This window comes from Neolamprologus brichardi, chromosome 15, assembly GCF_056152115.1.
Source record: "Neolamprologus brichardi isolate AB-2024 chromosome 15, ASM5615211v1, whole genome shotgun sequence".
Classification (NCBI taxonomy): domain Eukaryota; kingdom Metazoa; phylum Chordata; class Actinopteri; order Cichliformes; family Cichlidae; genus Neolamprologus; species Neolamprologus brichardi.
In genome coordinates, this window is record NC_142118.1 from 34,372,542 (window position 1) to 34,388,539 (window position 15,998).

General features: G+C 41.5%; 2 protein-coding genes across 4 annotated transcripts in view; one reads left to right on the forward strand and one right to left on the reverse strand.

The window, feature by feature from the left end:
- Positions 1-10,837, reverse strand: part of camsap2a (calmodulin regulated spectrin-associated protein family, member 2a) — a 46,087-nt gene extending 35,250 nt beyond the window's left edge. For both annotated transcript variants that reach the window (XM_087852763.1, XM_087852762.1), the window contains exons 1-2: positions 10,207-10,837; positions 7,144-7,403 (exon numbers count right to left, since the gene is read on the reverse strand). In XM_087852763.1, the coding sequence (XP_087708889.1) occupies positions 7,144-7,403; positions 10,207-10,345 (399 nt within the window). In that variant the 5' untranslated portion in view covers positions 10,346-10,837. The remainder of the gene's footprint in view (positions 1-7,143; positions 7,404-10,206) is intronic.
- Positions 10,838-11,260: 423 nt separating this feature from the next.
- Positions 11,261-15,973, forward strand: ddx59 (DEAD (Asp-Glu-Ala-Asp) box polypeptide 59). 2 transcript variants are annotated; one of them, XM_006791993.3, is made up of 8 exons: positions 11,261-11,330; positions 11,582-12,455; positions 12,810-12,992; positions 13,108-13,197; positions 13,430-13,681; positions 14,687-14,839; positions 15,391-15,519; positions 15,618-15,973. In XM_006791993.3, the coding sequence occupies exons 2-8, from the start codon at positions 11,595-11,597 to the stop codon at positions 15,876-15,878; spliced, it is 1,929 nt and encodes a 642-aa protein (XP_006792056.2). In that variant the 5' UTR covers positions 11,261-11,330; positions 11,582-11,594; the 3' UTR covers positions 15,879-15,973. The 2 variants fall into 2 exon arrangements, with proteins under 2 accessions (XP_006792056.2, XP_006792057.2); XM_006791994.3 differs by having other exon boundaries at positions 11,292-11,344.
- The last annotated feature ends 25 nt before the right edge of the window (positions 15,974-15,998 follow it).

Genomic DNA, 15,998 nt, shown 5'->3' on the forward strand with positions numbered 1-15,998 from the left:
GGTTTCGGGTGAGCTCATTGTGAAACCTGGCCCCACCTAATCATGCGAATTCCTGAGGTCAGATGGCCCAGGATGTGAGTGGGCGTTAAGGCGTCTGGGGAGGGAACTCAAAACTGGATTATAGATGGCAGACAGTTGGTGTCGTAAACCACCGCCTCTGTTCAAAGATGGTCGCTCACAGTGGACATAGATGGCTTCTTTCACTCTTCTTTCAAACCATCTGTCCTCTCTGTCCAAAATGTGAAAATTGGCATCCTCGAAAGTCTTTAAGTTGCTTGAAGAAACGTCTTCAAGCAACTTAAAGAAGTCCAGACGCTTTTCTTTGCAAGCTCCTTTGACTACGATGACCTGAATGACTGAGAACCTTCACAGACACCTGCATAGAATATTTATATCTTTACTTTTTCACACCAATGTCAGTCAAGACCAAAATGGTGGCCTGACCAACACAAATACATGTCAGTTTAATTAACTTTAAGCCTTTTCCCAGTAATTCTGCCTGATCTGTCACAAGTTAATGTTGCATTTTCCCTGAAAAAGCTTCTGGTGTGACACAGAATTGCAGGTTTAAGAGATTAAATGTTTTTATGAAGATCATTGCTATAAACCTAAAATGTAAAACCTTCCAGTTTTCTGTGCCTTTAATTACCTTTTCTTTACAAAATGCACAAAACACCAACTGAGAACGCTGGCATCATTTGTGGGAATTCAGCATTTAACCAGCATGCCTTCCATATGCTCCAAACCCAAAGCTAGCAATTATTTAGAAACCTCAAAGCTACCCTTGGAACTTGACTGAGGGACAGTACCATGGCTTTCATCCAATGTTGACCTACTCTGTTGAAATGCAAGCAGTCCGAGTCCTCCCATCATCTTTGAAAACTCCCTCTGTGTTGACATATTTTCATGTGTGGATCGTCTCTCTTTAACAGGCTAAACGGATCAGCAAAAACAGGAAACACTGCTGCAGATTTTCTGCAGAGCACTGACTGATTTTACCAGTTATTGGGAATTCTGGATTTCTGCTAGCCAAGCACTGTGGCTTGCTCCACATGTTTGACTTTGCAGATTTTTACCCCAGATCTCCACTAGCATAATAGCATTTATTTACTATAGAAAGACACAGTTCTCAGGCCATCACGTGACATTGTGTAATGTGGTTCGCTGCTTATCCATCCATACTGTACTGCCCGGGAGTCACTGCTGGCATTAAGCATAACTTCCTGCCTGTGACTCCGCTGAGGCCAGCAAGGACAGAAAGAATTTGGATGTGCCTCCCTTCAACCCTGCTGCTTCAGCTCGTCTTTGTTCACAAGATCAGTTGCAATACGAGAAGAAAAAGATTCTGAGGAAGCCGGTCTGATGTTGACAAGTGTGTTGTTACATGCTTGGCACATAATTTTCTGAATTCATCTTCTGTGTGTGCCTCTTTGCACATGAAGCAGCGTGACAGCGTTGCCGTGTGCTTCTATCAATCCTGCATTTCGGCGTCTCTCCTGGAGTCCATCTCCTCTACTATAACAGCCACTACACACACACAGAGCACACAGCTGCACATACAAGTTCATATCGCAAATAACGACATATGCAGCATAAGCACCCCCACTCTTGCGCCCACCTACACACAAACGCAACACCCGGCCAACTGGTGTGTAACCATGGAAACGGAGTGCCTGCCCAATAGGAGGAGTGATGGAGGCAGCAAAGGAGAGGGAGAATAACAGGAGGAAGTGTACGCTCCTCCATCCATCCATGGTACATATATATGTCTTGATGAATCAGTCTGTCACAGTAAAACTAATATTTGGTACACACAGTGTGTATATGGCTGTTGCAATCATTTTTCATCACTACAAGCTGATGAAAATCCAACTGGGATGGAAATGTACTTAAAATGGTTGATATGGTGTCCATGTGCAGGTCTTTCATCACATTATCAGTAGCAGCTTTATTTAAATAAATAAAGTATTAATGTAGGACAAGTCCTATCATACAGAGCAGCAATAAAAACAGTTGTATTATAAGCTGCTAGAACTGTTGTCCTGCAGAGGTAATGCATGTATGACACAGTTATGTTTCTTGATGCTTCAAAGCTAGCATGTTGCAAGATGACATTCCTCGTCCAGTTTGTTCCAGACCAAATGGGCTCCAATTAAGAAGCTTGAATATAATGTGAAAGTCTAACTTGTGCAATAAATGTGTTATATAATTGGCAGGCAGCTAAACAGAGGGCCAGAAATAGGTTGAATGTAATTAAGTTCGCATAAATGTAACGAGCACAGCTGCCAATAAGGTAAACCTCTGAAAGAATATGACTATAGTGACTATAACCCTGTTTTTGTTTTATGGTTCGTCTTATATACAGTCACAGAGACACATAAAGCCAGTAAATAACCCAGAAAAAAGGACGTGGGGCTTCTGACTACCAGCAGAAGCACCAGTTCACAAAGCAAAAACAAAATAAACGCATTATCATCTAATATATAATGAAAATCTCATAGCGGCATCATGAACTATTTACTGCTGCTTTATTAAATTAAATAGTTATGACACTGTTCAGTTGTGAGATTATTTAAAGAAACATACATATTCTTGGAATCTATTGTTTGCAATTACTATACTGTAACTAGGCTGTTCTGCATGTCATCACAAAATTCAAAAGTCAATCTTTAAATTTGACTTTAATCTTATAAGTCTGTCTTAAATCTCACAAGTCTGATTTTAATCTTGTAAATCTGATTTAAATCTTATTCTGACTTTAATCTCAAAAGTCTGACTTTAATCTCAAAAGTCTGACTTTAATCTCAAAAGTCTGACTTTAATCTCAAAAGTCTAAGCTTCATAGCTTCATAACATGACTCAAAAAGTCATGACCCCAAATTATAGACTTTTATTGGCTCTAATCCTCTTCCGTAGGTTACACACACACACACACACACACACACACACACACACACACACACACACAAACATATACACACACACACACACACACACACACACAAACATATACACACACACACACAGGTACAAACACAGAGTTTATCATTTGGCTACATTCTCACCCCAGCCAATATAATTTAATTTCACCATGGCAACAGAGTGACTTTCTCCAGGATTAATTTTTCAAGTGAAGACACTGCTTGATATTTGATAAGGATTATCTGTTGATTATTGTCTCAAACTTCCTTTTTTGTCACATGCCACATGTACAGTGAAACAACACAAACATGATATTCCTGCTGCAGTACACACCTTTGTGTTTCAAATAAATCCTCCATCATTCCAGAGGACTCACTCAAAGTGCCACTGCACTTCCACAAATGAGCACAAGCCTAGCAATTAAAGCTTTTCTCAGCAGGTAATTGTGTTCGCTGTAGTGCTGCATGGGAGCGACAATGTTTAACGCTAACAATATTTCAGTATTGCCCACCTTGACATCCCTTTTTATTCTTTGAGAGCACTAGAGGTGGGGAGAGTCAGCGATACAGAATGTGTGTAGGCGACCGAGTGGGAGGAAACTGCGATTTGGATTCTGCATCTTCACGTGTAGAAATGTGTCACATGGCAGAAGAGAGAAGGCTGAGTGGGCAGAATAGTGGCAGAAACGACACGGACAGAAAAATATGACTATAAAGCAACGTCGGGTCGGCAACCTAACGAAATGTCAGCAGTGTGCTCGGTCCTGACACGTGTCAGACGACACGTCAGCAGCATCTGATTCTGTAGCTGCCTGACCTACTAAAGCTGCCTTCAACATCCTCTAAAGTTGCTTATTCTGAATATTCTTATTCTTCATGCAAACTGCTGAGTCAAAAAAGATGCTAAGCCAAAATGCCACGAAGCATTACTTAACGACACTGCTGGTGCTCTTATCCCGAGCAGCTTACATATACAGCTGCAGGCAGGTGCTCGGTCTCTGCTTCTGGAGTAAAAGCAGTGATGTTTTTCTTTCACTACCTTGTCTGATTCTTCCAGAAGAAATGCATTTTTCTCTATCACATGAGTTCACTTCAGACACCTAACAGCCAAGGTAGACACTCAAACAGTCTCTTAATAATTAATAAAGCTCTTCTTGAACTGCAGTGTGCAGCCAGCTGATCAATATTAATACTGTCTCGCAGTGCTTATCAAACTGCAATCATTCCACTAGTGAAAACACTTGCTCGGTTTGGGTGAGGTTGCTGCCCCAGCAGAGTGTTCAGGAAGACAATGCACTAGCTGTCAGTTCAGTGGATTATTATTTATTCTCACATCAACGTAATTCAGACACTGCACAGATTTTGTACACTTTGTGTGAGTTACATAGAATCTGTCTGCACTGGACGTTTAAATTGTTTGTCGACTTGTTGGGTAACATTTATAAATCTGAGAAAAATCACATCTTCGTGTCTCATTTAATGTCCAGTCTTGGAAATACCAAGGATTTAATGACAACTTGCAAAATTTTAACAGACAAAGACCAATGGTGGTGCAGACAAAGAGCCAAGAACAAAATAACGGGATACAGCAAAACAGGAGGTGGGAGGAATAAGGAGCAAGGAAAAAGACAAGTGAACACAGAGAGGGAAGTGATTGGATTTAATGGGAATGGTTAAAAAATGGGAAAGATTTGGAAATAAAGTAAAAGAGGGGATTTGAAAGTGTCAGGAAGGTAGGTAGGGAGTAAGGAAAAAGCACAGGAAGAAAGAAGATAAGAAGAGATGATTCAAACAGAAGAAAAAGGCCAGGACAGAGCATGGCAAAGGAAAGTAATTTCACACTCTTCTAACAGCTCATTTTCACATTCACAAAAACCTGCTCTGTCACACAAACACAAATGCTGACATCCTCTAGCACAACATTCAGCCATGAACCGCAGTGAATTACAATCAAATAAAGAATCCTTGCATTGGGGCAATCGTGGCTCAAGAGTTGGCAGTTCGTCTTGTAACCGGAAGGTTGCCGGTTCGAGCCCCGGCTCGGACAATCTCAGTCACTGGTGGGCAAGACACTTCACCTACCGCCTACTGGTGATGGCCAGAGGGGCCAATGGCGCGATATGGCAGCCTCGCTTCTGTCAGTCTGCCCCAGGGCAGCTGTGGCTACAACTGTAGCTGCCTCCACCAGTGTGTGAATAAATAGTGGAATTGTAAAGCACTTTGGGTTCCTTGAAAAGCGCTATATAAATGCAATCCATTATTATTATTATTATTATTATTAGTGAGCTAAGAGAGACTAGCCAAATAACACTCACAAGTGCAACATTTCCCTTACCTTTAAAAACCCATTAAAATTTAAACCTTGCACTGAAACACTTGTTGTAATCTGGAAGCTACGTGCTTTAAACGTAACCGCAAACAAAACTTAAATAACTTTTACATTAGCATTGGAGGGAAATTAAAACCAGCAAGACTCTACAAGCAGACTGCAGGCATACTGTGTGCTAACTGTGTTGCAATTGCAAATTCACTGAAGCAATAAAGCCTCCTATTGGGATTTTGCCCCAAAATAATGAGGATACCTCAATCTCGCGCAGTATGCTTCCTGCAAAGTCATCTCGTCTCTGACACTGACAGACTGAGAGGAGCTGCGAGTGTACAGTAAATCCCACCCTACAGCATGCTTTTATGAAGAAAATACCAACCCGCACAGAGCAGTAAAAGCCTTGAGGTGTGAATCATCTTGAGAAATGACAAATTCAAGACAAAAATCTGTATGAGAGATGTGTGTAAGTGACACACTCTCCATCTTGTTGTATTCTCTTGTTACACTGTGGTCGTCTTGCATTGTTATTCTAATGCAATGTGTAGAAGCTGTTGGTGTCCAGCTATCCGGTTGTTCAGTCTGACGTCACTAGCCGTGTCTGGGCCTAAACTCCGCTGCAGGTCCATATATCAAACGATCACTATGGCATTACTGAGAGTTGAAAAACTGTCTAAAGTCTTTCATCTTTAATAAAATGATCAGCATTCTGCTCTACCAGGTGTAACAATTGAGTTTAACATCCAGGCATCCGTGAAAACGGAATTTATGACATTTAACGGAGTTAGAAGTTAGCAGGAAGTTAGCTCGCTAGCTTCTATCTAAATACAACATAGCATGTCCTGACTGCGGGGTTTTGGAAACAAATTAAAACGTACAGCTCTGTTATCACTTCCAGCATAAATGAAGACAGAAAACTAAACAGCAGTGACGTTTGTAGGGTTACTGAAGTTTGGCTAGCTGGTATATAATGATGTGCTACGTGACCGCTAGCGACACAGCTATGTTAGCATAATATGTTGCATCCTAAGGTTTTAAAAACTGAGCTTAAATAAATGATTAGCGGTAATAAAAGCCGAGGGAGGTCAACAGTGATCACTGACTGTTTTAGGAGCTTTTTGAGATTAAATAGAAGAAAATACAAAACATTAAACATGTTAACAACACAAAAGCCATATTAAACGCAGACTACTTTAGGCCCGGAAGTAGGATTCGTCACATCATCACTTAACAACCGGATAGTCCATTAAGAGACTGTGTGATTTCCACAAAGTAGTTTAATCACAGTTTAGTATGAGCCAAACTGTATATATATGAACATGAATAAGAACTAATGTGGTTTGTCATGTTTACCTGAATTACCATAGAGAAATATGTTTTACAAATAATGGGAGGAAAAAAATGTCCTGATCAGTAAGCAATAAAGGTTTGCACAAAAGTTTAAATAAGGGGATACATTTAGTACCTTAGTAAACAATATTAAACTTGGCTTGATCAAGTTAATAAGTAAAATGCATTTATTTACTCTAATATCCTAAAGGAACAGCATACTCTATGGAAACCATGAAATTTGAATATACTATGTAGCTGAGAGAAAATGCTGCAGGGTGATCTTGTATTTGAGTGCATGAAGGCGTAAAAATATGCGTTTCTGCACCTCGACAGACCAGAATGTCTGCTTAAGTAAAGTTTCAGCAACAGCAAGATCAAATAATCGGACGAGGAAGGAGACTGTATGCGTTATAGATGTCTGAGCTACTGAGAAAGCAAAGCAAAGGTTTACTACCACTGTATTACCACCAACAGCTGGGTGCACGCCTAATACATTACTAACTTCACGCACATAAGAAACAATCTTTACTGTGTACAGTTTAACCAGCTTTCACACAGCTCCCCTACCATTTGCAGAGGCCTCTTTCGCAGGTCTCTCTCAGTCACCAGTCTCTCCTGGTCGGTGACGTACAGACCGCGTTGAGCTAGCGCCTGGATGACAGCATCGTGACCCAGCAGCGGCTTGGCAGCGTCACTCTTTAGGATAAGGCTGCCAGCCCTGCAGTAGAGGTCTGCAGATAGCAGGAGGCTGGCCACAGGAGGCTTCAGGTGCTCCTGCTCATACTGGTCTGTGTAGAAAGGGTCCTTCAAGTCTGCTGGGATGCTGTCTGCGTGATAGAGCAGAGGAAGCAGAATCAGCTGACAAGCAGAGCGTAATAGCAACATGGCGCCAAATCATTTAAATAACAATTTATGAATCAATTCATATTAGACATTAAAATGCTGGCAAACATCAGCATGTTTTTAAATTGTTTGCCATGCCACATCATTGAGGATCATATAAGAGAAGGTAAACAAGTATATAATTAAAAGCGCTGATGTAAACAGAGGAAAAAAGCTGAAAGCATTCTGGAGCATTAGTTTTCTACCTTTCTAATCAATAGTCATTTAAATTTTCTAATACGATTAAAAAAAAATAGGATAAACTCCGATGAGCTAATATCAAGTTTGGGCCGTGTTATTCTAAATCTGTCTTCACTGAGGATTTTTCCCTCTGTGGACAGATTGTCTAGCAATACTTTGGCACAACTACTTGTTTTCGTTGCCACGCTTTGACAATAACATCACATGGATATGTGTGGATAGACCTTGTCGTTGCTATAGCAACTGCAGGATGAGCGGTAACCTGATCGATTCATCCAGTGTGTATCTCTGCAGCTTCCAGCTCCCTGGGAACACCCTTCTCACTGCCTGCCTCATCAAAGAGAGAGGCTGCACGTGAGCGTGCGTGCATGTGTGTTCATTACCTCAGGCAAGTCCACTGCACGGGGGATAGCGTACAAATAATTTGAGCAATTCTGGCCCACACCTTTCTATCAAGTGTTTTCACAAATCCACGTCTGGGAACATAAAGTATGTTATGCACAGTTGCTAGTAAAGCTACCGCAAACCCTTCTTTCCCTGGTGCAGATTAAGGAAGCCATGATTAAGCATTTTCAAATGAGACTATTTGAAAACATTAAATTATGTCTGCAAGCAAAACAGACGCAGGGCTCGTCCCTGTCTCCTTGGCACGGAGAATGGATCTTAATTAGGATAAAAGCCTGTGTGCGAGTGGTGATCCACACACTGACAGCTTTATGCTGCCCATCCTCCAGCACATGCACACGGGGGTCAATGAATCACCTGCTTTGACTGACCGCTATCAGCAAGGTCATCTGTACACAGTGTTATTACAGAACAGAATCGCAGGCAGAAGTAGCAACTATCCAGGTTACAGGGTTTCCTGTCAGCACTATATTCATATTAAGGATCCTAACAAACAACAAAAAATACACTATGTCTTTATATTAACCCCCCGCACCGCCTTCATCATCCACAGGGAGAGGTCAGAGGTCAGGCTGAGCTCACGGAACACCACCTCTGGAGACGATTTTTAATGTTATCTTTCAGCATTTTGTGTTCCTGGTTTATATTCTGTAATTCTCCTAATCATTTTAAGGACAAAGAAAACGTTGAGCATGAAGAAGTCGGTTTTATCTTTTAATATTTCATTAGCTTGGTAGTAGTTGAGCTTTTACTCATGCAGACTCACAATCTTCCATTCAGTCATTGTTAAAACTTAATACTTTAAACAAGGACATCTGGAAAAACGTTTTGTTAAGTGAATACAGAGGGAATTACACTCATTGTCTGTCAGCCTCTCATTTTTAGCTGGTATTAAATGGCGCTGCTGTTCTGAGTTCTGAATCAGGACACTGTAAATGCTGGGGGATAGCATTTGACAGCGACTCCTGACAGCAGATGATCTGCTGTACAGCTCACATCTCGCACGTACTCGACTGCATATTCTTGATGTACTCTCGCCTCAATCTAATGAGGCGGATGCATGTAAAGCTTTCACAGCAGCGTAGGCTGGGATCTGGAGATGATCTCGCTCCCTTTCTCTTTCTTTCCCTTCCCCTCCCTCTCTGGGGGGCTGTATTTTTGGAATCAGCCCATTTCATTCAGTTCTGACTGAAAATACACAAGAGGATCAGCAAGGGATCTCATGTTTGCTGAGATATAAGCAACACAGAAACAAGGAATGACGCTCTCAAATAAACTGTGTGTTAAAATTTATGTGTATGTATCAGGAATATAATAGAATAACAACAACAACAAAAAAGAGATAAAGATGAACACATTGATAAAATGGGAAAAGGATAGCACAGAAGGATCTTGCACTGCATTTATTAAGACACATTTGCAGTTACTGCTTGGATCCTTTTTATAAAATTGAAAAAACACCTTTTTCCCGCTGTTGTTCGTTTTACCTTGTGCATCCAAAAAAGATGTGGATACTCCACCACAACAGATGTTTGTGCTGTAGTTTTCTATTATAGATGCTCAAATGCAAGCCACATAATCACACTGATTTGCCACTTTATTATCACTGCATTGCTGGATATGCATCCATGCATCCCCTATATCAGTTAAAGTATTTAATACTAATTCCACTGAAACTGTGGGATTACATCCACTTCGTTAGGTGTCACAGGATGTGACACCTAACGATGTACTTTGCAGTTCTGACATGGATGCAGCACCCTGGAGGTGACATCATTTGAAACAGGTACTTTAATATCTCTATAAGTATTCTCCATTAAATACCCCCCACCCACCCCATTGATTAGGGACCACAGGAAGTGTTTTGTTTTGTTTTTTACCTTTCTTTCGTTTGGTATAACACGTATTGCTTTCCTCATAAGAAATGAATGCAAACGACGGCAGTTTCCATGTGAACCAGCCCATATGGGAATTGATTGATAATAAATCATAAATCTCCATTACACATTTGTTGCTTTGGGTTTATTTGGATTCTGACAAGCATGCATTAAAAACAAACAATCAAAAGAAAAGCATTAAAATCATAAACAGACTCGTGCTGCGTCCGGTTAACTGTTGCAGTCGGTGCGGTGATGAACCTACCTGTCCCGTATGCTTTGGCCACCAACCATGTGAGGCTGCAACACATTTTGGCTCGGGAGAAGTCATAGTGCTCAAAAGACTTTATTGCAGGAGCAACGAACGTCTTCTTAACATCCCTGACGTCCTGAACTTCACCCATATTTCACCCCTTGATTGTTCCCTCAAACCCTACGAAGCGAAAGCATCCCAGTACTGGAATTTGGTGGAAAACTATAAACAGCTGGAAACTGAAGAGATGGTCTGTCTTTCCGCAGATTATTCACAGATAGGTATGTCCTTCCAGTAATAAAATGCTCTTGGGGCTAGGTTTGTTTTGTTTTTTTCGGTCTCGTTCACACAATAGGTCGCTACTCCTGGTGTTTTTCATCCATTCTGTTTTCTACCAGTTGAAAGGCTCTCCGTCTGAACAAGCTAGGTTTCCTTGGAAATCAGAGAGGAGGGAAAAATGCTCGTCGACTGGAATGAAAACAACAATATTTCCATTATTTGAGTTGTTTGGCAGCAGACGGCTTCTTCCTTTCATGGCCATGTGTCATTGTATGAATAACCTGTGTGTTTTGTATTCGGTTCTCTATTCGGTGCCGTGATGCGGTTTTCCTGCCGCACTGAGGCTTTTTCTAGCTCTGCACGTTTGTTGTCCAACGCGCATGTGTGAACGGTGCTTTCAAACTCCACTGGGAATTTTAACACTTTTATCTTAATTCTTTGGAATCAACCGCCCACAAACATATTGTACCGCAATATAGTCGGTAAAACGGCATTAACTTGCTACACTGCAAAATGTCCAAGCCGGATTTGTTTAATGGGCTGCATTTTTATTACTTTTACTCATACTCTGTTACCCTGAACGCACCCTTAACGTAAAATATGACAAATTAAAAAAAAAAAATGAAATGAATAAGAAGAGGTCAGTATACTTTAAAAAAAATTCTAGGACAAAGATACACATTTTTAAAACGTCATGTTTTAAATAAAATTTTGCTAAAGACAGCGATGTAAATAACAGGGGGGGAAAGCGACTCAGCTCCACGAACTACAATTCCCAACGTGCAAAGGAAGTAATGTTGCGGCATCAGTGTGCGTCGGGAACTGTTTGCGACTGTCGGAGGATTTGACGCGAAGAGGTAATGTTGTTTTTGTAAGTAACAACCAAATGGTAGCTCAGAAGTGTAATTTCAAAATACTCAAAAACTTGGTTTCTTCGCAGCAGGAGTTTTTTAAAACTTCCATTTGGAAAAAGTCAATTTGACCCTTTAAAAAAAAAGTGAGCTATGGAGGTTCTTCATACTCAATTTATTTGCAGCTGCTGCCATAACATGTCACCTAAATCTTTTGGCGTAACTGAGCGTTTACATCTGCTTTGTTGTGGTTACAGGTAGTATTTAAACATGTTTCTGCCACGAGCCCTGAAGGTGAAGAGACCTGCCGAGGGATCGGCTCAAGTTGTGGTTAAGAAAAGCAAAGTTGTTCAAGAGGAGGATAGAAAAAGTAGCTCCGAGACACCTGCTCAGAGCGAGGAAGTATGTGAAGACACCCAAACACGAGATGCGACAACACACGCAGCTGCACAGAGCTTAGCACCCGAAGATGGACACAGCTCCCTCTCAGATGACAGTGATGGTGATGTTGATGATGATGATGATGATGATGACGAGGAGGAGGAGGAGGAACAGGAACCAGTGAAATCATTTAAAAAGAACCAGAGATGGCCTGGGCCAGGAGAACCTGTCTGTGTGATGTGTGGTCGCTATGGAGAGTACATCTGTGATGCTACAGATAATGATGTTTGCAGTCTCGAATGCAAAGCCAGCCATTTAGTGCAAATGGGCATGGGGACTGGGGCAGATGCATTTATGCAAAAGGACCAAAATAGAGATGAAAGGACTGTTCAAAGTCAACAGCCAGCAGCTGACCCCGGTAGGGTGGTTGAAAGTGAACCGGGCTACTCCTACAGGGAAGATCGGTTCATATCAGGCCTAACAGAGGAGCAAGTGCAACGAATTAAACAGGAGCTGGGCATAGAAACCCAGGGGAGAGATGTCGCAAGACCTGTTGTTGAATTTGAGCACTGCAGCTTCCCTCCCACATTAAGTGGTAACCTGAAAAAGGCGGGGTATGACACACCTACCCCAGTCCAGATGCAGATGGTCCCTGTTGGCCTCACAGGCAGGGATGTGATTGCCAGCGCTGACACAGGATCGGGGAAGACTGTAGCCTTTCTGCTGCCAGTGGTCGTGCGGGCACTCGAGGTACAGTATTGAAGCTAATATGTCACATGCAAATGCCATCAAGTTAAATTATATTTGAGGAGGCAGACATTTCTACAGCCTGGATAAATAGCACCACAGCCCAGATCTAAATATGTAAATCTGGACTGAATCTGCTTTTGTATTAAGCATTTGCCCTCCTGAGCTACCCCTTAGGAAGACACTAGACTCCAGTATCTGACAGAAAAGCTGCTCCGTAGCTGCCAGTGACCTCTGCAGATAAAAGAGTCGAATTGAATAAATGTATTCTCAAAAAGACACAAACAATTTTACATTTAAAAATTCACAAATTCTCTCTTGGTGACATGCAGTGTGCAACATTGCTTCTGCTTTCAGAAATCAGCACACGGTGTGGGCAGCCCTGTGGCTTTGATCCTGACCCCCACCAGGGAGTTGGCCATTCAGATAGAGAGACAGGCCAAGGAGCTTGTGATGGGACTCCCCAACATGAGAACTGCCCTGCTGGTCGGAGGCATGCCGCTTCCCCCACAGCTCCACCGCCTGAAGAGCAGCATCAAAGTACAGTCTCTGTTTTGTTTTGTTTTTCTTAAACAATAATTTCCTCCTGCTGCAGTCAAAGCTTGAGGCTGTACATTTGTCCCATGGTTTTGTTCATTTTGTCAATCTCCTTTAGATTGTCATCGCTACTCCTGGGCGGCTCATTGAAATCTTGAAGCAGAAAGAGCTGAAGCTTGACAAAGTGAATGTTGTGGTGGTTGACGAGGTAGGACAAACATATTGAAATTCACAATTGACAAAAACTGTGAACTTTAAGACAAAGTAATTCAGTTCAATTCAATTTATATAGCTTTAAGGATTAGTAATGTAAACGTTGTGTCTTTTAGAAGAGACAACATAATGACAGCTTTTGAAAGTATTCATCTATGCATTCTGTAGAAATCATTCAAATCAGTTTTGAAAGTCCTGCAACATGAAAGTTGTGCTGCATCCTGTAGGTGGACACTATGTTGAAGATGGGCTTCCAGCAGCAGGTTCTGGAGGTTCTTGAGCAAGTCCCAGAAGAACATCAGACTCTTCTGGCGTCGGCCACCATCCCCACCGGGACGGAGGAGCTGGCTGCCCGGTTGGTCCGTGACCCTGTACGTATCACTATTGGGGAGAAGAACCAGCCGTGCGCCAACGTCCGACAGATCCTGCTTTGGGTAGAGGAACCTTCCAAAAAGAAGAAGCTGTTTGAGATTCTCAACGTAGGTCATAGATTAGATGTTTTTCAATCTTAACTTTGAGTTTTTAGATTAAAAATCATGAAGTCTTAAAAGGTTTATTATAAGTGGAGTATTTCTGGACACACCTCCACTGCCAGCGTATGGTTTCTTTTACTGGTCAGTAGATATTTTTAGTTTTTGAATTCAAAAAAGGTCTAATTGGTCATTGCCCTCAAAGAAAGTACTTTAGAAGAAAAACAGTTTTTCATTAGATCAGTTTTAGGTTACAGTTCATTTACTGCTCAGTCTTGACACGCACTGATACCAGCTTGGTATTTTAACAGCTGGCTATTGTTGGTGGGAATATTATAAAGTCCAATAAAGAACCAGCCTCCCCTTCTGCCATATTTAGACAGCCACTGTGGACACTCTGGCCTCTATCTGAGGGAAACGGGTGGGCACAGAGCCACGGCACCACTCCAGGAATCCCAGCAATAGTTTGCACTGTTTATATAAAACAGAAATGGTCGACTTTAATTAACTTAAAGTAGAAAAGTGCTCTTAGGTCGTAGTTTGAGTAACATAAGACTCTTTTCTTATAACTCAGTAACTCATAGTGTAAAGCTATTGTCTCACGAGCGGGGAGTGAATTGTGGAATTGCAGAGGTACAAAACTGGGATTTGGACAAGACACGACAAGAAACCCAACTATCTGGAGTGGACATGACTCAAAAACTAATCAAAGCAGTTGCTTCATATATTGCAGGTCTTACAGCATAGTGCATAATAGTTGGCTCAAGATTACAGACTGTTCTCCTAAAGAACAGTGAAATTAAGAAGGTATGATTGGGAGTATGTATTTCTTCCTTCCTGTCTTGTCAAGTTACAGTTACCTGTTGGAGTGCTGGAACGTATCCAGATATGTAGATGCCTCTACAGGCACATATTATACATAATGTATTAGTTGTATAGCTTTTTTGGCAATATTTTTGTATAGAAAATATGTAAAATGTTAAAAAAAAATACAATTATTTTGTCACTTTTCAGGATGGTAAGCTGTACCAGCCTCCAGTGGTAGTGTTTGTAGAGAGTAAACTCGGTGCTGATCTGCTCTGCGAGGCAGTCGCCAAGGTGACGGGCCTCACTGCCGTGGCAATCCACTCTGACAAGAGCCAGTGGGAGCGCAACCGCATCCTCCGGGTGAGACCAGTGGGAAAACATGCACAGGGAAGAAAAACCAAACAATGCTTCCACGTTTGGTGTCCTAAAGTGTTTATCTTCAACAGCACAGACAGATACCCACAGCTGAGGCTTTCCCCAAGAATCCAGCTTTAGTCTGCATGTCCAATGCAGAAAAAAACACTGTTTTTCCATTTACGCGCTTTTGTTCTTAAATACTGACAATTTTTTTTCTTTTCCAAGATCACAACTTCTATAGGTAAACAGGTGACTTTATTGAAACACTTAGACAAGGGCTGAAATAATCCAGAATAAATCTAAATTATTAGGAGTCAAAATGATTTATAATCCCAGAGTCCCACTTTTAGAGTATGTAATTTTACTGGCTGATTGTATCATACTTAAATATGCTGAATTATTTTATGGACACCTCGCTTTGTTATCTGCTGTGTGTAAAATATAATTATGGGAACAACATGCTAATAAAAACAGGCTTGCCAGTAAATGCAGTTCATTATTAATGTCTGCTGTATGTGGTACATACAGACTTCTAATTGTGGTTTTCTCTTCAGGGTCTTCTGGATGGTGACTTTGAGGTAGTGATCAGTACAGGTGTTCTGGGCAGAGGGCTGGACCTGGTCAATGTCAGACTGGTGGTTAACTTTGATATGCCAAACACAATGGATGAGTATGTCCACCAGGTTAGTCAGCACTGCTTAGTATCACTTTGATGTAGTTTCATTAGGAAAACCTTTCAATTACAACAGCTAATCTAATATTACCTTTTTTCCCCATCTAGGTGGGCAGAGCAGGTCGGCTGGGACACAGAGGAACAGCCATCACTCTTCTCAACAACAACAACAAACGGCTGTTCCTGGAGGTGGTGAATCGAGTCAAACCCACTGGCTCCATTTTGCCCCCTCAGCTCTTAAACTCACCGCACCTCCACGAACAGCAAAGGAGGGAAAAGCAGAGAAACAAGAAGGACCACGAGGATTCACTGGTTACCACAAATAACCTCCTGGACATCATAAAGAAACATGACCGTCGCAAGAAGTAGCAACTTCTTCCAATCTTTCATGGAATGGTGCTTATTTATTGAGTAACCTGTAAATGTCTAGTTTATATATTTTGTTTATAAATAAATACATGTGTTTTCTGTATCTGTTTTGGGTTTTTT